Raw genomic sequence first — 22,657 nt, 5'->3', positions numbered from 1 at the left:
ACACAGATTTCCTCTACTTCCCACTTTCAATTCTGTCTATGCACCACATTACAATAGCTCCAATGAACCTGAAGGTTGGTTTTACCACCACAGTTTATTGATAGTTACGGTGGTAATGGATACAGTATACCCTTTTCTCCTAGCCTCTAAACTAATGCCCAACCAGTAATTGAGGGACCTACAGTGTAACATAGGTGATGAAATAGAACTTTTTCACATTTACACACCACTACCATGCACAGGTGACTGTGAACAAGTCCAGCAGCACCTGGGGACTGAAGCCCAGATACTTGAATTGGTGGTCTAGCACATGCTCCACAAAGTACACGCTTCCAAGATGCTAACTTTTCATGAGTGAAATGTGTTTTGACATTACATATTAAAAGTACATTAGAAATGTAAATAAATATAGCAAAAACCCATGCCTAGATTTTTTCTGCTTCTTTATAGCATTTGTACAAAAAGGTAATTAAATCCTTGTTGCTGTTGTGGTTTTCAGTCCAAAGCCTGGTTTGATAACAGCTCTCCATGTTACTCTATCATGTGCAAGCTCTTCATGTCCGAGTAACTACTGTAACCGACATCCTTCTGAATCTCTTATGTATTCATCTCTTGGTCTCCCTGTATGATTTCTACCCTCCACACTGCCCTCCAATACTAAATTGCTTGATGCTTCAGAACATGGCCTACCAACCAATCAATTCTTCTAGTAAAGTTGTGCCACAAATTCCTCTTCTCCCCAATTCCATTCAGTACCTCCTCATTAGTTACGTGATCTACCCATCTAATCTTCAGCATTGTTCTGTAACACCACATTTTGAAAGCTTCTTGTCTAAACTAGTTATCGTCCATGTTTCACTTCCGTACACGGCTACACTCCATACAAATACTTTCAGAAAGGACTTCCTGACACTTAAATCAATACTTGGTATTAACAAATCTCTCTTCTTCATAAGCTCTTTCCTTGCCATGGCCAGTCTACATTTTATATCCTCTCTACTTCGACCATCAACAGTTATTCTGCTCCCCAAACAGCAAAACTCATCTACTACTTTAAGTGTCTAATTTCCTCAGCATCACCTGATTTAATTCGACTACATTCCATTATCCTTGTTTTGCTTTTCTTGATGTTCAGCTTATATCCTCCGTTCAAGACAATGTCCATTCCGTTAGACTGCTCTTCCATGTCGTTCCCTGTCTCAGACACAATTACAGTCATCGGTAAACATCAAAATTTTTATTTCTTCTCCCTGAACTTTAATTCCTACTCCAAATTTTTCTTTTGTTCCCTTTACTGCTTGTTCAACATACAGACTTTATAACATCAGGGATAGGCTACTACCCTGTCTTACTCCCTTTTCAACCACTGCCCCCCCCCCTTTCGTACCCCTCGACTCTTCTAACTGCCATCTGGTTCCCGCACAAATTGTAAAAAGCCTTTTGTTCTCTGTATTTTACCCCTGCCACCTTTAGAATTGCCAGGAGAGTATTCCAGTCAACATTGTAAAAATCATTCTCTTAGTCTACAAATGCTACAAACATTGGTTTGTCTTTCCTTAAGATGTTTCCAATGAGAAGCCATAGGGTTAGTATTGTGTCGCGTATTCCTACATTTCTCCAGAATCCAAATTGATCTTCCCCAAGTTCGACTTCTACCAGTTATTACATTTGTCTGTAAGGAATTCATGTTAGTATTTTCCAACTGTGACTTATTAAACTAACAGTTCATAGTTTTCACAACTGTCAGCACCTGCATTCTTTGAAATTGATAGTATTACATTCTTCTTGAAGTCTGAGGGTCTGTCTCATACACTTGCTAACCACATGAAAGAGTTTTGTCATGCCTGGTTCTCCCAAGGCTATCAGTCGTTCTAACGGAATGTTGTCTATTTCCAGAGCCTTGTTTTGACTTAGGTCTTTCAGTGTTCTGTCAAATTCTTCATGCAGTATCATATCTTCCATCTCATCTTCATCTAAGTACTCTCCCATTTCCTTAATATTGCCCTCAAGTACATCTCCCTTGTATAGACCCTCTATAAACTGGGTAGATCACATAACTAATGAGGATGTACTGAATAGAATTGGGGAGAAGAGGAGTTTGTGGCACAACTCAACTAGGAGAAGGGATCGGTTGGTAGGACATGTTCTGAGGCATCAAGGGATCACCAATTTACTACTGGAGGGCAGCGTCGAGGGTAAAAATCGTAGAGGGAGACCAAGAGATGAGTACACTAAGCAGATTCAGAAGGATGTAGGCTGCAGTAGGTACTGGGAGATGAAGAAGCTTGCACAGGATAGAGTAGCATGGAGAGCTGCATCAAACCAGTCTCAGGACTGAAGACAACAACAACAACAACAACAACAACATATACTCCTTCTATCTTTCTGCTTTCCCTTCTTTGCTTAGGACTGCTTTTCCATCTATGTTCTTGATATGCATAAAGGTGGTTCTCTTTTCTCCAAAGATATATTTAATTTTCCTGTAGGTGGCATAGATCTTACCCTTAGTGATAACTTCTACATCGTTACATTTGTCCTCTAGCGATTCCTGCTTAGCTATTTTGCAGTTGCTATTGATCTCATTTTTGAGACGTCTGTATTCCCTTTTGCCTGCTTCATTTACTGCATTTATATTTTCTCCTTTCACCAATTAAATTCAATATCTCTTGCATTACCCAAAGATTTCTACTTGCCCTCTACTCTTTGTTTATTCAAAATTGTAAGCTCTAACAACTTTACCAACACTCTTCATTCAACACTAGGTGGAAGAGAAACTGGCAATGTGAGAAACTATATTCAGCATTACAAATACTCACCATATTATGAAAAGCGTAAGTTGCTACTCAGCATATAGCGGAGATGTTGAGTCACAGATAGGCACAACAAAAAGACTACTAAACACATAAGCTTTCATTCAGAAGGCCTACTTCTGTAATAGACGAAAAACACACACACACACACATGCATGCATGCAAATGCAAATGCAGTTCACACACACAGGACCACTGTCTCTGATTGCTGAGGTCAGACTCCAAGCAACTGCACATGATGTGAGAAGCAATCTGAGTGGTGGGGTAAGGAGGAGGCTGAGGCAGGGAGGGGGAGGAAGAGCAGGGCTGGGTGGAGGTTTGGTAAAGTGTTGTTGAGGGGTCGTACACAGGAACGAGGTGGAGACAGGGTAGGGCAGGGCAGGGCAGTTACATGCAGGTTAGAAGAAGGGGATGGGTGGGGTGGGGGGGGGGGGCAGAAAAGGAGAGAAGTAAAAAGTAAGAAGACTGTAAGTGCGCTTGCGGAGCAGATGGCAGTGGAGTGTGAGCAGGGAAGGGGATAGATGGGTGAAGGGCAATGACAAACAAAGGTTGATGCCAAGAGAGTTACAGGAATGAAGGATATACAGCAGGGAGAGTTTCCAATTGTACAATTCACAAAAGCTGGTGTTGGTAGGACGGATACAGATGGCACAGGCTGTGAAGCAGTCATTAAAATGAAGAACACTGTATTGGGCAGCGTGCTCAGCAACTGGGTGGTCCAGTTGCTTCTCGGCCACAGTTTATCGGTGGCCATCCGTGTGGATAGACTGCTTGTCGGTTGTCATGCTCACATAGAGCGAAACACAGACATTGTAGCTTAGCTTGTAGATCACGTGACTGGTTTGGTGCACAGCTCTGCCTTTAATGGGATAGATGACACTTTTTACTGGACTGAAGCATGTGTTGGTACAAGGATGTACTGGACACGTCTTGCCCACACCTCTCCCCATCCACGAATTTCTCCTACCGTGCAATGCCAAATTCGTGGATCCCATCTCACACATAGAAACTCTTGCCCTCCTGGAACTAGAGCAGCATGCACAGCACTACCTTAAAAAATTCACCAAACTGTTCACTTCCTACTCCTGCCTTGGACTACCACTATCCACCACCTCTACAACACCTTCCAAACCTCTCCCACATCCCCTCATAGCTGACAAACTCTGCTTCACAGGCCTACCACATTTACCCCACCCTCAAAAACTTCCTCGCACAGAAATCAGAACCTGAACAGACCTGAAACAAGTCGTGAACCTTTCCTCCAAAAGCCCCACAGAAATATCAGTCCTACCCAAAGGCCTTATGTTTCGCTACACTCACAAATTCAATCACGCTGGACTTCGTTAAACACTTTCTCCTCTCCCAGTTCCTACAGTGGAAATACTTCTTCATCGCCAACCCTACCAATCAGACAAAGAACATACTGCAATCCACTACCTAAAATCTGATCCCGAATTCATAATACTACCTGGTGACAAAGGCTCCACTGCTATTGTTTTGAACTGCAAAGATTACCTAGCAGAAGGACGCAGCCAGCTGTCAGATACACCCACCTACAAACCCTGCCACAGTGACCCCATTTCATAAATCCAGCAAGATCTACAGTCCCTCCTCAAATCCTCTGGCCCATCCCACAATCTCTACCTAGAGTTTCTCTTTCCTCACCCCTACCACTCCTCACACTACTACCTTTTACATCATTCCTTGAGTCCATATACCCTGCTACCCTGGACCTCCATTGTAGCTGGTTACTGTGCCCCAACTGAGAGAATCTCTGCTCTCACAGACCAACACATTCAGCCCATTACCCACAACCTACCCTCCTGTACAAAAGATACCAACTATTTCCTCCACCAACTCCCCACAGTTTCCGTTCCTTTACCACATGGTGCCCTGGTCGTCACTATTCATGCCACCTCCCTTTGCACTATCATCCCTAATGCCCATGGCACAGCTGTTCTTTAACACTACCTATGCCAATGCTCAAAGGATTCCAAACCTACAACTTCCTTCCTGGTCACCTTAACAAACTACATCTTCACCCACAACCACTTCTCCTTTGAAGGCATCACCTACATACAAATCTGGGCTACAGCAATTGGCATTCGCATGGCACCATACTATGTCAACCTTTTCTGGTGCCATCTAGAGGGATCTTTCCTAACCACCCCGAACTCAAACCCCTCACCTGGTTCAGATTCACTGATGACATGTTCGTGATCCGAATTGAGGTGAGGACACCCTATTAACTTTCCAATCCTCCAGACCCTCAACACCTTCTCCCCCATTTGGTTCAGCTGGTCCTTTCAACCCAACATGCACCTTCCTCAATGTTGACTTCCACCTCGAAGATGTCTACATCAGTACCTCTGCCCATATGAAACCTACCAACCAACAGCAATACTTCCACTTCGATAGCTGCCCCCATTCCATATCAAGAAGTCCCTTCCATGCAGCATAGACACCCGCGGCCATCGCATCTATAGTGACGACCAGCTCCTCTCAAAATATACCAGGCAGGTCTCACTGTGGTCATCACAGAACTTAAATCACCCTCCCAATCTTGTACAGAAACAGATCTCCTGTGCTTTATCTCTCCAGTCGCCCATTAACTGCCGAAGTCCCACTGTCTGGCCACAGAGGAGCATTCTTGTCGTGACTCACTACCACCTAGAACTGGAGCAACTAACTCACAGTCTCCACCGGAGTTTGGACTACCTCTCATCGTGCCCTGAAATGACGACTGTCTTATCCACAACCCTCTTACAGTGCCGTCCACCAAACCTATGCAATATCCTTGTCCATCTCTACACAGCCTCTGCTCCCAACCACTTGCCGTATGGCTCATATCCCTGAAATACGACTTAGACCTGTCCCACGTATTCTCCCACCACCATCTACCACCTATCCCAACAAAGGCAGGGCTACCTGTGAAACCAGTCATGTGATCTCCAAGTTAAGTTGCAACCACTTCGTTTCACTCTATGTGGGCATGACAACCAACAAGCTGTTTTTCATCATGAATGGTCATCGACAAACTGTGGCCAAGTAACAGTTGGTCCATCCAGTTGCTTAGCACGCTGCCCAATATAGTGTTCTTAATTTTAATGACTGCTTCACAGGCTGGGTCATCTGGATCCTTCCCACCAGCTCCAGCTGTTCTGAATTGTGCATGTGGGAACCCTCCCTGCAATATATCCTTCATTCCAGTAATCCTGTGGGCCTCAAACTTTGTTAGTCCTTGTCCTTCACCTACTTATCCTCTCCCCTGTTCCCACTCACAGCCTTCTGCTGCACAAGTGCACCCATAGTCCTTTACCCTTTACTTCTCTCCTTTTCCACCCCACCCCCAAAACCCACCCTGCCCATCACCAAATTGCACCTAGCTGCCCACCCTGCCCTACCCTCTCTCCACCTCATCCCTGTTTATGCTCCCATAAACAGCACTTAATGTACCCCATCTGTACCGTACTCTCCCTCACCCTCCCCACCCTAGTCAACTCCTTACCCCCACTACCCACACTGTTTTTCCTAGCATGTGCAGTCGGTTGTAGTCGGAGTTCAGCAGCCAGAGCTGTGACTGTGTGAATGTGTCTGTATATGTTGTCTATTTCAAAAGAAAGCATTCTGAATGAAAGCTTATGCATTTAGTAGTATTTTTGTTGTACCTGTCTGCGACTCAACATCTCAGCTATGTGGTGAGCAGCAATCTATCCTTTTTGTAATATTGTCATTATTCCAGCCTGGCTTTTCCATTTTTTGATTTTGCCTATTGGCACTTCTTTCACCCCATAATCCAGTACTGTTTTCCTTTGTTACTATTTTCTAATTCTACTATTCTCATTGTCTATCCTTTTCTTTCTCTACTTTCCAGTGTTTTACATGTCGCCCTCGAAACCTCACCACATGCTCTTACTTATGAGCGACACTGTACCAACCATGAAGTCTGTGCTCAACATGTTGCTACAAGACCATACTGATTGCACCGGTGTTGCTGCTCGCAGTGTGCCCTCAGTTGCCTGAGATTGCAGTCGTGTGTGTGAGTTGCGTTTGCGTGAGTGTGTTTGTGTGTGTCTGTTGCCTGATGTTGACAAAGGCCTCACGGGCAGAAAGCTATATTTGTGACAGTCTTTTTATTGTGCCTATCTGGACTCAGCATCTCCAATCTACAGTGAGTAGCAACTTTCCTTTTCATAATATTATAACATTCTATTCTTTATTTTCCATTGTTTCATAATATTGTCATTATTCCATCCTGAATTTTCCAGTGTTCAACTTAAAATATTCAATCTGACATAGTAGGGGTTTCATTGCGAACCCTCCTGTTAGATCAGACTTTTGGAAATATTTACTGAGTACAGAAGATTTAATACTCATCAAACAATACTGCATGGATGAAAGCTGTCATTGCTTATGTTATAGTAAGTAAACACTACTACTACTACTACTAATAATAATAATAATAATCTGTTACTTCTGCTGGTCTTCATCCTGACATTCTTCTTTTCAAGTATTGACTGGGAATTCATTTTAACTGCACTAGGCCTTCTATTTGCAGGTATATCCTCCTCCAGTGGTCTCCTCCCCTTGTATTTTGTAGAAATCTCTGTAGCTGCTCTCAGGTAGAGTACTGCTCTGCCCTCTTCCATTTCTTCATACTTATAGGATTTGATGGTCTGTGTCCAAACACAAATTTCCTAAAGCAGTACTACTTCATTCTCAGAACAGATGTGAATATTTTTTTTTTTTTTTTGCCTTTTTAGATTAGTAGAATTCCTAGCACTTATGTCAGACACCTGCAGATTTATAAAAGATTTGTTGAGACCTCAGCATTTGGCATAATCATGTTGTAACCACAAAGTCTCCAGTTCAAATCTCGCAAGTAATATAGCTTCTTTACATTTTTTTAATACCATACTTATCAATCAATGGAAATCATCATTTTTAATAAAATATTTATTCTCTTCCTCCCCTCCCCCCCACCCCCCTGCAACTGCTAGTCACACGAAAAGAACTCCAACTTTGATATAAGTTTGTGAGACACTTTTTTCAAATGAATTTATTGAGAGTATTTGGCTGCTAGCAAGAAAGAACTGAACCCAGTTACTTCATGTGTTTCTTCAGTTTCTCCCAGCATATTTGTTGATAGAACAGTCCACAGTGTACTGCCAGTCCGTAGTGTCCAATGGGCACAATATTTCGTCAATCAGATATTTGGCCATCATCACGAACTCAGTATCTGAGGGCACGTGGCCAACTAATAGCTCCTTTCGCCACAAACTGTTCACTCTGCAGCCTGTGTCTGAGGCTGTGTATCAGCAGTTACAGAAATGCTGGGGCATCTGCGTCTGTGGTAGCATTGATGTAGTAGCTCTGTAAGCCCTGGTCGCCAGATCATTGTGTTTTCTGAGCATCTTCTTAATTAGACTCAGTGTTGGCTCCCAAGCTTGCTGAGATCATACCTGTCATCTCAATTGATAAGATTATCCCCAGCGCAAATTTCAAAGGCTTCTCTAATGGCTCGGTCCCAGTGCTTGGAAGTCTGATAAAATCCTGGTATATTCATATTCCATTGCACAATTTTTTGGCAAACAAGTGCTCTCAGACTGCCAACCTGTTGGGGTATATTGGTCAAGTGTGCCACTGGTGTTCTCGGCATCAATCATCGATGGTATGCGCAGTTTGTCCAATATACAAGGTGTGTTCAAAAAGAAACCAAACTTTTGCTGTATCAGCTTTATTGCTTATTGTACATCATTTTAAGCACAGTCCCGTTCAAAATCCATCGTTTCTCCCACTTTTGGAACACCATCTGGAACACACTTCGTGGGATGGCACACAGGTTCCTCACCACATTGTCCTGTATCTCCTCTATGGTTTGGAAATGACGCCCTTTTAACATGTTTTTCAGTTTGTAAAACAGGAAAAAGTCTGCTGGGACTAAGTCCAGAGAATATGGTGAATGGGGCACAATGGGAATGTTGTGTTTTGCTAGATAGCTGCACACTAGGAGTGACGCATGAGCTGGCGCATTGACATGATGCAACATCCAATTCTGCTCTTCCCACAATTCAGGCTTGCTTCTGTGCACTGCATCCCTAATGGGCACTAGGATTTCCTGCTAGAATTCCTTGTTTACCGTCTGACCATGTGGCACAAATTCATGATGGATAATGCCTTTGTAGTCAAAAAACACAACCAACGTCATCTTGATCTTTGACCGACTCATGCATGCTTTTCTTGGACGAGGTGACTCTTTGCCTACTGACATGATGCATCTCAAGTATTTCATTCAAAATTTGATGGTATGATCCTATGCTGATGCCCATCTCCTCAGCAACTTCCTGAACAGTTACACGACGATTTCCATGAATCACAGCATGAACGCTACCCATATGGCCATCATCTGTTGATGTGGAAGGAAATCCAGACTTGGAATTATCACAGACCCACATTATGCCCTGTTGGAAATATTTAAACCACTCGTAGCACTGCAGCGACTCATACAGTCCTCCCCATATTCTTGGCTGAGCATTTGAAATCTGTCTGTTTTGCCAAGCCTGTAGCAGAATTGCACACACACACACACACACACACACACACACACACACACACACACACTGTTCTTCAAACTCCTTCAATGCACTAATCTGACGAGGAGCCTGTACACATGCTTACTTCAGCAGCTGTGGTTTGCTTGCTAATTGTCCAAGCGACTCGAGGCAAAGGGCGTTTGTTGCCTAAACTTGCTACTAGGTGTGCTCTGTAGCAGCAGCGCACTCTCTCTGCTGATTGGTGCGCTATTTCAAAAGTCCACTTTCTTTTTGAACATGCCTCGTATGCCCTGCCACACTAACACAATCTGATATACCCTGGTCTTTTGCAAACCAAAGCCATTTTTGACACTTGTCAATAATTTCTGTATTTTACTGGGTGGGCACAGCACATTCTTACAAAGTGCTTTTTCAGCATACACCTAGCTTTTCACAACAGCATGGCGGTGTACGGTTTAAAGGCTGTGGCTACCTCTGCCTCCACGATTTCCTCCATCTCCATGTCTTACGGTAGTGGCAGAATGAAGAATACACTTACTCTACCATCCTGAGTATTGGCCTTTTGTGAAAACACTGCTGAGATATTGCACTTCCTCAGGCAGACCCTCTGCATCTGATATGATGTGCACCCAGTGTACTAGTGTTTCTAGTACTCCATTCCTCTGCACAGAAGGTGGCAGCTATCTGCGTTCAAATACAGATCAGTAAGCATTTTCTTGTGATACACATCATGGCTCAGGCTGCCATCAGCTCTTCTCATGACCATGACGTGGTAGTATTCCTTCTTTAGTCTCCACAGTGAATTTGATGTTGGGATGTATGGAGTTCAGATCTACAAGGACGTACTTAGGTATTGTTCCAATCAGCAACTAAAGACAGGTCAAAATACAAGCAATCCCATGATATGGACAATTCGCAACAAATTGTAACACAATTTCCAAAGGATTTTGTTAAATAAACCAACAACTTACTTTGTGAATGACACAGTTCATTGTCAAATATGCCCCTCATTGAGTTAAAAATCCACACTATTTGCGTTTTATCCAACCCAACCCAACCGAACCAAGTACGTAAATAAACTTCTGTATTTGAAGTATAATTCACACCTGAAGATCAAATTCTTCTTTCCATTATTAAATAAATACTTGTTTGTCACAGACTCTTCAAGAACCACTGTAATGACAAACTACTCTTCTCGCCTTCGTACCTGCAGAGGTTGACAGCAGAGGTGTAATGTTACGTATGCAACTGGTGTCGAGCTTGTTCAGCCTGTCAGCAAAGTGACCACGCTAGTAAGGGGCTCAGATTTCCTGAGTTCGGAAACAGCCAGCAGCGCATCCCATAAAAGTCCCCACTGCTTTTATCACATGTGATGAGAACACGGTGCAGGAAAGGAATTTTGTACACAGAACAATTTAAACATTTTTAACACTTGGTTTAAGAATCATGAAGTCAGATTTTATGTTTTGAAGAGACCTTAAACATTGCAATATTTCAGATAGATTATGTAACGGTAAAACAAATATTTCCAAACCATATTTTAAACTGCAACATATTTCCATGGTCCAATGTGGACTCTGCGCATAACTTATTGGCTGCAAACCACAGATTCAAATTGAGAAATTGGGGATAGGACCTGGGTGAATTGAAAGTTCCTGGAGTAATTGAAATTTTGAAAGGGAGTGTTAAGCGACTTTATGAAACGGGAAAGGAGGGCAATGCAAGACAAATGGATAACTTTGAAAGTTGAAGTAGTGAAGGTGTCACAGGCACAAACAGTCAAAAAGATTTCGTCCAGTAGAAATCCTTGAGTAACACAGAAGATACTGAATCTAAATGACAAAAAGGAAAAATATTAAAAAGCAACAAATGAGGAAAGTAAAATGGAATATCAGCATCTAAAAATGAGACTGACAAATAAAACTACATTGAAAATGCAGGAATGGCTGGGAGGAGAGATCCAAATCTGTAGAAGCATGCAAAGACAATGGGAAAATTATGGAGGTACCTTCACGAATATTGAGAGCTCACTTGAGAAACCAGCAGCACCATACTAAGCAAAAACAGAATGGCTGAAAGGTGAAAGGAATATAAACAAGAGATCTATAAGGGAAATTAAACTGAAGGCAATGTTATAAAAAGAAAAGAAGAAGTAGATGAAGAGAGATGAGATATAATACTGAGAGAATAATCAGACACAACACTGAAAGTACCAGGTGATCAGAAGTCAGTATAAATTTGAAAACTTAATAAACCACAGAATAATGTAGATAGAGAGGTAAAAATTTACACACATGCTTGGAATGACATGGGGTTTTATTAGAACAAAAAATGTCCGACAGATGGCGCTGGGCAGTGGAACATCAGTGACTGCGCATGACAATCGTGTATAAAAGGAGCTGTAATGAGAGAGAGAATCAGATGCGCCAGCAGTCGCAGCATGTTGACGTTACCTGAAAAGGCGCTTTTAGTGAAGCTGTATTATCAGAATGGGGAATGTGCTAATTCAGCATTACGATCCTATCGCCAAAGGAAGGGGATTCGAACGGGTAAAGGTCCGTTGACAAATGTGGCGAGAATGGTTTCGAAGTTTGAAGCCACGGGTTGTTTAGACCATAAACCCCGTAGTGGCCAACCGAGCACAAGGCGTAATGCTGCTGAGGCAGTTAAGGGAGAAATAGAGACTGTAACAGGTTCGTCTATGCACGGGGAAGTCAGGTACTTAGGCGTACCCTCCAATGCTATCCATACAAAATCCATCAGCATCATGAACTGTTACCTGGCAATTTAGTGAAGCGGAGGGCATTTGCGGTGTGGGCGTTCACAAGATGGCGAAAGATGACGATTGTTTGAGTAAAGTGTTGTGGACTGACGAAGCTCATTTCACGCGCTGAGGGTCTGTCAATGCCCACAACTGCGGAATTTTGGCTACCGAAAATCCTAGAACTGTCGTGGAAACTCCATTGCATGACGAGAAAGTCACGGTATGGGTTGGATTTAACACATCTACCATTATTGGGCCTTTTTTCTTCGAGGAAATGCGCGATTCTGGTTTTGTAACTGCAACCATGACGGGTGAGAGGTACGCCGAAATGTTACAGAATCGCATCATCCCCAGCCTGGTTGATAAACATCTGCTGGAACGTACAATGTTTATGCAGGATGGCGCTAGACGCGTGAAAGATCTCTTGCGCGCGTCGTTCAGTGATGATTGTGTGCTCAGCCGCCACTTTAATCGTGCTCGGCCTCCCAGGTCCCCAGACCTCAGTCCGTGCAATTATTGGCTTTGGGGTTACCTGAAGTTGCAAGTGTATCGTGATCGACCGACATCTCTAGGGATGCTGAAAGACAACACCTGATGCCGATGCATCACCGTAACTCCGGACATGCTTTACAGTGCTGTTCACAACATTATTCCTCGACTACAGCTATTGTTGAGGAATGTTGAGGAATATTGAGCATTTCCTGTAAAGAACATCATGTTTGCTTTGTCTTACTTTGTTACGCTAATTATTGCTACTCAGATCAGATGAAGCGCCATCTGTCGTACATTTTTGAAATTTTGTATTTTTTTGGGTTCTAATAAAACCCCATGTCATTCCAAGCATGTGTGTCAATTTGTACTTCTCTATCTACACTATTCTGTGATTTATTCAGTTTTCAAATTTATACTGACTTTTTGATCACCCGGTAGGTCAAAATAAGGCACCTGGAGTATACAAAAGTATTTGAGAATTACTGAGATTATTGGGACAGTTAGTCATGACATAACTATTCCACCAGTTATGCACGATATGTGAGACCGCTAAAACACCACCAGACATCAAAAATAATGTTGTAATTCTAATTCAGAGGATGGCAGGTGATGAAAGCTGTGAGTATTACTGAACCTTCAGTGGAATAAATCACGCTTCCAAATTTCTGACAAGAATTATTTACAAAAGGGGGGAAAAACTGGTGGACTGTCACCTAACAGAAAATTAGTCTCAGTTCCAAGGAAATATAAGAACACTGGTGGCAATACTGACATATGGCTTCCAGAATGAGGTACTGGCGGAAGTAAAGCTGTGAAGACGGAGCGTGAGTCGTTCTTGGATAGCTCAGTTGGTAGAGCACTTGCCCGCGAAAGGCAAAGGTCCCAAGTTCGAGTCTTGGTCCAGCGCACAGTTTTAATCTGCTAGGAAGTTTGACATACAGCTTATTAGGCAAGCTATACTTATAACATTTGTAGATTTAGAGAAAGCTTTCAACAATGATGATCAAAATATTCTTTATGAAATTCTGACAGTAGCATGGCCACAACAAAGGGAGTAAAACATTTTCCAGAACATGTACAGAAGCCAGACTTCAGTTATAAGTGTCAAAGGACATGAAAGGGAAGCCCCAGTTCAAAAGGGATTCAGAAACCCACATTACCCCAATTAAAATTCTGGGACACAAAAATTTAAAGTTTCAGGACTTATATTGCAGAGACGTTGCAGCTCTATCAGAAAAGTCACAGGATGTGGAAGACTAGCTGAATGGTATGGACAGAGTCTCAAAAATGGCTGAATACCAACAAAAATAAAATGAGGGCAATCAAATATAGCCAAACTGAATCAGAATCAAAGCTTCCTGGCAGATTAAAACTGTGTGCCGGACCGAGACTCTAACTCGGGACCTTCGCCTTTCGTGGGCAAGTGCTCTACCAACTGAGCTACCCAAGCACGACTCACGCCCCACCCTCACAGCTTTACTTCTGCTAGTACCTCGTCTCCTACCTTCCACACTTTACAGAAGCTCTCCTGCTCAAAAAGCCAGTCCCGGATGATGTGAACTACGTGAACAGGGCCTCTCCTCCCTTGGGACATAGCATCACAATATGGGAACAAACACTGTATGTACCACGATATGGACCTGCTCAGTCAAAACTGTCACATAATCCTCAGCAGGAGTGCAACCTAGCAGAGTAGTGTGGGGCCCTTAGAATACTACGATAAGGCTGCCCAAATTGTCACCAAACCGCTCTCGGGACATAAACTGGGCCAGAAGTTGGAAACAGTGTGAGGCAAGACTGATCTGACCAAATGCAATTCTTCCATTACTCCATGTTTTACAGCTTCAGCACAACGTTTTCCTGCTATAGGCATTTCCAACAGTGATGAGTGGTTTTGGAATTCCAGATCATCCTGTGATTCCCAGCTTATGAACTTTCCCTCATCTAGTTTTGATGCTGACAGGGTTCACTAGTGCAACATTTAGTTCTGCATTGATGTTTGCAGCTGTTGTCCTCTTTATTTTTCGTCACAATCCTCTTCTGAAACCATCTGTCACAATCACTCAACACAGACTTTTGTCCTCATTGTGACTTAGCAGATGACGTTTTTTTGGCTTTCCTTGCACGGAGTATCTTCCACACAGTGCCTCTCGGCACATCAAACATTTCGGTTATCTCGTTTAAGGAAGCACCGACCGTATAAGCACCGACAATTTGCCCACTTTCAATCTGAATTAGCTCCAACATAGTGCACTCCTAACTAAACAGAACACTATTCTGACAATGGTGGACACCTCTAAATGTTGAGGTAATTGCACAGGTGCCATTCATGAGGAAATAAAACAGCACAACCTGCAGGCATGGCTAGCACCGGCATTTATGTTCAAGCAGGTATTACTCATGGTAACAATCATATATTAAATGGCCCAAATATAAGAATCAGAAGTTAAATGAGATGCTGATAAAATACATACCTTCCAACCAAAGCAGCCACATTGCTGTAAATAAGAAATGATGCAACGCCACCCAGAATTCCACCGACTAAGAGGGAGCCCATGGCATCAGGGATGGGACTGTTGTAGAGCACAGACAGTCCCATGCAGGCTCCGGCCACACCGACACCGAGGACTGCAGCTAAGTCTTCCATCAGCACTACGTTAACACTGGGATCTTGCCCACGGAACACTGCCAAAAGGAGCATCACAATCGTTCAGTTTTACTTACACACTATTTCCCTGTTGAACTTTTTACTTCTAGTATATTCTTCATCCACAACATAATTCATAAAAAACCAATAATTAACACCATCTTTACAAACATTAAAGAACGGTAAAAAAATAAAAACATTGCAGTTCCATTACATGTGACAACTCCACAGCCAAAACTCCCCATCAAGATGTATTAGGAAGTTGACGCTGTTGCTGCCCCACAGTGAAAGACATCAGGCGAGTAACAGTCTCCAGAATCTGAAGATCAGTGCCAGGCACACACTAAAAGCAGGTCATTATGCAAAGTGTCTATGAGAATGACATTTTCTAACTTATCTTGCCTAGCTGCAATGTACAACACCAATCTTGTTATAGCTCCCAAGTGAAATTGTTGACAATTAGTGCGACATACACCAAAACTAGACAATATCATGACTAATCGGACAAACCATCTTTGAGCACAACTCACCCTTCTCTCTCTCTCTCTCTCTCTCTCTCTCTCTCTCTCTCTCTCTCTCTCTCTCTTTTCATGAATAAGTCCAGCAACAATTTTGTAAATGATTTTAATGGATAAGTTACTCTGTCAGTATCTTTCTTCATAACTATTTTTGTGGAGTCATTCCACATTAAATCATTGTGAATAGCAACCACTATCTTTCATCTCTTGTTTACAATCCACACTGCTGCTTCTTTGATGATAAAATTTTAGACAAAAAATAAGTTTGTTCAAAATAATTCACATAAGAGAGGAAGAAACTAAGTTGTATCAATACATTAGAAGTTTCATAATGAAAATAATGCTGTAGCACATAATATGTAAGTTTACTTATTTGCATATGCCATCCTACGACTTGTAAATTGACAGTTCTATTCCTCTATAACGAAGAACACAGCAGAGTGTAAATGATTCTTGGTTTCTAATTTCCTGTTGCATTTCTGTGGCAGACAGGCACACTGAAAAAAAGACTTCTACATATTATCAGCTATCGAACAACTCCCTTCTGTCTATGTCTGACGAGGAACTTAGTACAAAAACTGCTAAAATCTGACAGTCTTTTTTCAATGTGCCATTCAATGCATCATCTACTGTATGTGGTGAGCAGCAATGCATCCATTTCATATTGTTGTTTAATACATGTACCGCAAGAACTACTAAGTCAGTGCCTGAATTGATAGAAAAAGCTCTAGAATCTGCATCTTGCTTTACATGTAAAGTGTGGAGACCACCCTGTTGTTGAAGAGTTCTACATGGTGTGACAGGTGGTCTAACAAATGTGAATGTGATAGAGAGAGCTCTGTGTGGCCCCTCTTTGTACATGACTGTTAGTGAAAGGAGTGCATTAGCATGTTCAAATCATTTTGTTGAGCGTAGCTCGTCACACTGCCCCCAGGCCCCTCCTGTAACTGAGTCTATTACCACAGTTCGCACAGTTACAGCAGCATTCTGTGTTAAGTTGATGTAATGCCGTAGATTGTCCTTGCAAGCACTTCAGTGAGTGTACCAAATGTGTGGCTTTCTGCCACACAGTTATTTATTTGTGTATTGCCTCTATGTTGAGACATTGAAACTTTCATTCTCCAGTTGTGAAATGATTTCTAAGTAATATTAGTTCTTAAAAGGAGAGACAATTAAACATTTTGCATGCAATGTTTTTTATGCAAATTCTGAATTTAGTGATACTGCAGACAATGCTGGTGATCTTTCCTTCTAAAGTTTATGAAAAAGACAACAATTTCAGTGATGAAAATAGCAAGAAAAATGCAACAAAGTTTTTTTCTATATTCTGGATATAAGCCTATTTTATGCCTACATTGTGTATGATAAATTTGCAATTTCTTGCAAACATTGCAGAACAATGAACCATTCACTGCAGCTCCTGGAATATGCATTTATAATTATAGGACTGGAAATTGGTGCCTCTGAAGAACAGAAGAATCCAACCAAGTGCTCAAAAGTATTCAGTACAGAAAAGAAAGTGAAACTGTGTGGCAATGCAGAAACATGTTGCATCCCTCCACATTTATAGAAATGTTTCAAAACCTACTACACAAAAACTCCATTCTCAACCAACTCAGAAGGTAAGTGTAAAGTTTCTAAAATACAAATACAAAATTATGAGGCAAAACTAGACTTTTTAATGATTTGTTTAAGTGTGTGTGTGCCCTTCAACCAGCTGAGTGCCTATTTAAATCCAACTCCTGTGGTATCTGCACCACATTTGAACTTGGCATGAACAAGTTAATACTGTAGAAGGAAGGGAAGAACTGTGCCAGTCAAATACGATTAGTCTACACCGGATAACCTTAGATGAGGCCTAGGGATGGAGGGAGATTAGGAAATTACAGCTGACAGGAAAACAGGCAAAATAAAACCGTAATCACAGAGTTTTATTATTATTATTATTATTATTATTATTATTATTATTTTATTATTATTTTTTTTAAATTTTATATACAAGAACTAGTTCTTTCAGGCATGTCCAAAAGAACAGATACCATCTTGATATATAGATAAGGCTTATTGGCCAATGATCTTCTTCAGTGCGGATGCTCTCACATTGCCTGAACTCTTATGAGAATTAGTAGACTGCCGCAAGTAATGAGTATAGTGGGCAGGTGAGCTACAGATGTAGTGTGTGGACAATAAGTTGGAAATGTGGGTCTCACAGGGAGCGTGTCAGAGGTAAGTCCCTGCAGTCGCACGATCCTCTGTGTCCTTGGTGGCTCAGGTGGATAGAGCGTCTGCCACGTAAGCAGGAGATCCTGGGTTTGAGTCCCGGTCGGGGCACACATTTTCAACTGACCCCATTGATATTTATCAACGCCTGTAAGTAGCTAAAGGTCTGGATTTCATTGTGATTTCAGTTTCCACTTAGGTGCACATTGAAAGACGAGGAGTATCAAGCAAATTTAGGTGCAAGTAAGTTCTACCGTACTTAAAAATAGTGGGATAACATCAGGCATTACAATGTGGTTAAAGATATATTGTTCTTGTAATGAGGGCTCAGGATTGTTGCCTAATTCAACTGTCTGGTTGGTGGTTTCTACCACTGTCCATGATCACTGCACTTCAATACTGGGGTGATTTCTAGCAACATGTCTTTGTTACAATCTTCCATTCCATTCCCCTTTTCAGGTACACTGGGGCACCCTGTGGCTCTGCATACAATGTGGCATGACGTCAACCAATTTAGGACAGTCTAAAAACATCTCTTCATGCCAGAATAATGACAGTGCAAGCAGTAAATCTCCAAAATTTGCCCAATTCATTTTTTATTTATTTAAAAGTAGTGAGCCACCCCAGCTTTGCAAGGGTAACACTGAGTATCAATGGCCAGACGATTCAACCAGTGTAGTGGTAATAAATTACATACACAAACCTTTCTCTTGAGTCACTCTACCTACTAGTGAAAACTGTACCAAAACATCTACAGTACTTCCTGAGACTGACCGCCACATACTTACAGAAAAATTTGGCAGAGGATTTTAATTTATAGTACGTACAGATGTTTTCAATGGTTTTAGTGGTAGGTGACCAAAGTGACAATCTGACATGCCAGTTATTTATTGTTTCACAACTTTTGAAACAAAACTCTTCTCAAGTTCCTCAAAAAGCAATACACATACTACTTAATAACAAAACAACAAATACTTGCTACAAGCACCTCACCACAAAGCAGGAGTGCAGTTTGCAGCATGTACATGTAGGTAATACATGTTGCTGCCAGGATGGTTCAGCACAAATATTTAAATTTGAGAAAATGTGTATCCAGATAAGCTTTTAATGTTTCAATACTGACAGATATTTCTGTGGTTTTGAAAACCTCAACCTCCTCTCACTGCACACAAACCGAGTCTCTCCCATCTACTCAATCTCCCACTTCCAGCTCCACTCCCTCCAAAACCTCAAAATTCCGATCAACACAATCTGGAACCACAACACCCTAATTCAGTAGTTAACCTTTCCTCCAAACCTCTCTCCCAATCCGAAACCTCTGTCCTATCCAAAGGTCTCACCTTCAGCCCCACTCCCAGATTCAACCAAACAGCCCTCGTCAAAGATTTACTGTCCTACACTCGTACTCTGTGCTGGAAATATCACTTTGCCATGAAGAAAAATGATCCTAATCCTACTCCTAATGATCCAACTTCCCAAGACACCATCCAAATTGAACCCTTCCTGGAACAGTTCCGTCCTCCGTCACAGCGGGACCCACCTCCTCTTCCTCAAAATCACCCTCTCCAAACCTTCCAGGAATTTCTGACTTCCAGCCTTGCATCTCAATCCTTCTTAAAAAACCTTAATCCTACTCCCAACATCACCACTGCTGAAGCCCAGGCTATCCGTGATCTGAAGGCTGACCGATCCATCGTCATTCTTCCGGCGGACAAGGGTTCCACGACCGTGGTACTTGATCGTCGGGAGTATGTGGCTGAGGGACTGCGTCAGCTTTCAGACAACACCACATACAAAGTTTGCCAAGGTAACCCCATTCCCGATGTCCAGGCGGAGCTTCAAGGAATCCTCAGAACCTTAGGCCCCCTGCAAAACCTTTCACCTGGCTCCATCAACCTCCTGACCCCACCGACACCCCGCACCCCTACCTTCTACCTTCTTCCTAAAATCCACAAACCCAATCATCCCGGCCGCCCCATTGTAGCTGGTTATCAAGCCCCCACAGAACGTATCTCTGCCTACGTAGATCAACACCTTCAACCCATTACATGCAGCCTCCCATCCTTCATCAGACACCAACCACTTCCTTGAACGCCTGGAATCCTTACCCAATCTGTTACCCCCGGAAACCATCCTTGTAACCATTGATGCCACTTCCTTATACACAAATATTCCGCACGTCCAGGGCCTCACTGCGATGGAGCATTTCCTTTCATGCCGATCACCTGCCACCCTACCTGAAACCTCTTTCCTCATTACCTTAGCCAGCTTCATCCTGACCCACAACTTCTTCACTTTTGAAGGCCAGACATACCAACAATTAAAGGGAACAGCCATGGGTACCAGGATGGCCCCCTCGTACGCCAACCTATTCATGGGTCGCTTAGAGGAAGCCTTCTTGGTTACCCAGGTCTGCCAACCCAAAGTTTGGTACTGATTTATTGATGACATCTTCATGATCTGGACTCACAGTGAAGAAGAACTCCAGAATTTCCTCTCCAACCTCAACTCCTTTGGTTCCATCAGATTCACCTGGTCCTACTCCAAATCCCATGCCACTTTCCATGACGTTGACCTCCACCTGTTCAATGGCCAACTTCACACGTGCGTCCACATCAAACCCACCAACAAGCAACAGTACCTCCATTATGACAGCTGCCACCCATTCCACATCAAACGGTCCCTTCCCTACAGCCTAGGTCTTCGTGGCAAACGAATCTGCTCCAGTCCGGAATCCCTGAAGCATTACACCAACAACGTGACAACAGCTTTCGCATCCCGCAACTACCCTCCCGACCTGGTACAGAAGCAAATAACCAGAGCCACTTCCTCATCCCCTCAAACCCAGAAACCCCCACAGAAGAACCACAAAAGTGCCCCACTTGTGACAGGATACTTTTCGGGACTGGATCAGACTCTGAATGTGGCTCTCCAGCAGGGATACGAATTCCTCAAATCGTGCCCTGAAATGAGATCCATCCTTCATGAAATCCTCCCCACTCCACCAAGAGTGTCTTTCCGCCATCCACCTAACCTTCCTAACCTCTTAGTTCATCCCTATGAAATCCCCAAACCACCTTCCCTACCCTCTGGCTCCTATCCTTGTAACCGCCCCCAGTGCAAAACCTGTCCCATGCACCCTCCCACCACCACCACCACCACCTACTCCAGTCCTGTAACCCGGAAGGTGTACACGATCAAAGGCAGAGCCACGTGTGATAGCACCCATGTGATTTACCAACTGACCTGCCTACACTGTGATGCATTCTATGTGGGAATGACCAGCAACAAACTGTCCATTCGCATGAATGGACACAGGTAGACAGTGTTTGTTGGTAATGAGGATCACCCTGTGGCTAAACATGCCTCGGTGCACAGCCAGCACATCTTGGCACAGTGTTACACCGTCCGGGTTATCTGGATACTTCCCACCAACACCAACCTATCCGAACTCCGGAGATGGGAACTTGCCCTTCAGTATATCCTCTCTTCTCGTTATCCGCCAGGCCTCAATCTCTGCTAATTTCAAGTTGCCGCCACTCATACCTCACCTGCCTTTGAACAACTTCTTTGCCTCTACACTTCCGCCTCGACTGACATCTCTGTCCAAACTCTTTGTCTTTAAATATGTCTGCTTGTGTCTGTATGTGTGGATGGATATGTGTGTGTGTGTGTGTGTGTGTGTGTGTGTGTGTGTGTGTGTGTGTGCGCGCGCGCGCTCGAGTGTATACCTGTCCTTTTTTCCCCCCTAAGGTAAGTCTTTCCGCTCCCGGGATTGGAATGACTCCTTACCCTCTCCCTTAAAACCCACTTCCTTTCGTCTTTCCCTCTCCTTCCCTCTTTCCTGATGAGGCAACAGTTTGTTGCGAAAGCTTGAATTTTGTGTGTATGTATGTTTGTGTGTCTATCGACCTGCCAGTGCTTTCGTTCGGTAAGTCACCTCATCTTTATATATATATATATATATATATATATATATAGAAACACACACACATTCCACGTGCGAAAAATATATCTAAAAACAAAGATGATGTGACTTACCGAACGAAAGCACTGGCACGTCGATAGACACACAAACAAACACAAACATACACACAAAATTCTAGCTTTCGCAACAAACGGTTGCTTCGTCAGGAAAGAGGGAAGGAGAGTGAAAGACAAAAGGATTTTGGTTTTAAGGGAGAGGGTAAGGAGTCACTCCAATCCCGGGAGTGGAAAGACTTACCTTAGGGGGAAAAAAGGACAGGTATACACTCGCGCACACACACACACATATCCATCCACACATATACAGACACAAGCAGACATATTAAAAGGCAAAGAGTTTGGGCAGAGATGTCAGTAGAGAAGGAAGTGCAGAGGCAAAGAGGTTGTTGAATGACAGGTGAGGTATGAGTGGCGGCAACTTGAAATTAGCGGAGATTGAGGGCTGGTGGATAACGGGAAGAGAGGATATATTGGAGAGCAAGTTCCCATCTCCGGAGTTCGGATAGGTTGGTGTTAGTGGGAAGTATCCAGATAACCCGGACGGTGTAACACTGTGCCAAGATGTGCTGGCCATGCACCAAGGCATGTTTAGCCACAGGGTGATCCTCATTACCAACAAACACTGTCTGCCTGTGTCCATTCATGCGAATGGACAGTTTGTTGCT

The 22,657-nt window shown here is 43.0% G+C and overlaps 1 protein-coding gene across 4 annotated transcripts in view; it reads right to left on the bottom strand.

The window, feature by feature from the left end:
* LOC126473600 (zinc transporter 9) overlaps positions 1 to 22,657 on the bottom strand; it is a 214,667-nt gene that overhangs the window by 46,044 nt on the left and 145,966 nt on the right. For all 4 annotated transcript variants that reach the window (XM_050100755.1, XM_050100756.1, XM_050100757.1 and 1 more), the window contains one exon: positions 15,095 to 15,305. In XM_050100755.1, the coding sequence (XP_049956712.1) occupies positions 15,095 to 15,305 (211 nt within the window). The remainder of the gene's footprint in view (positions 1 to 15,094; positions 15,306 to 22,657) is intronic.

The sequence above is a fragment of the Schistocerca serialis genome, chromosome 4 (assembly GCF_023864345.2).
Source record: "Schistocerca serialis cubense isolate TAMUIC-IGC-003099 chromosome 4, iqSchSeri2.2, whole genome shotgun sequence".
Lineage (NCBI taxonomy): Eukaryota > Metazoa > Arthropoda > Insecta > Orthoptera > Acrididae > Schistocerca > Schistocerca serialis.
Note: the sequence above shows the minus strand (reverse complement) of the source record. Positions and strands in the feature narration are given on the sequence as shown.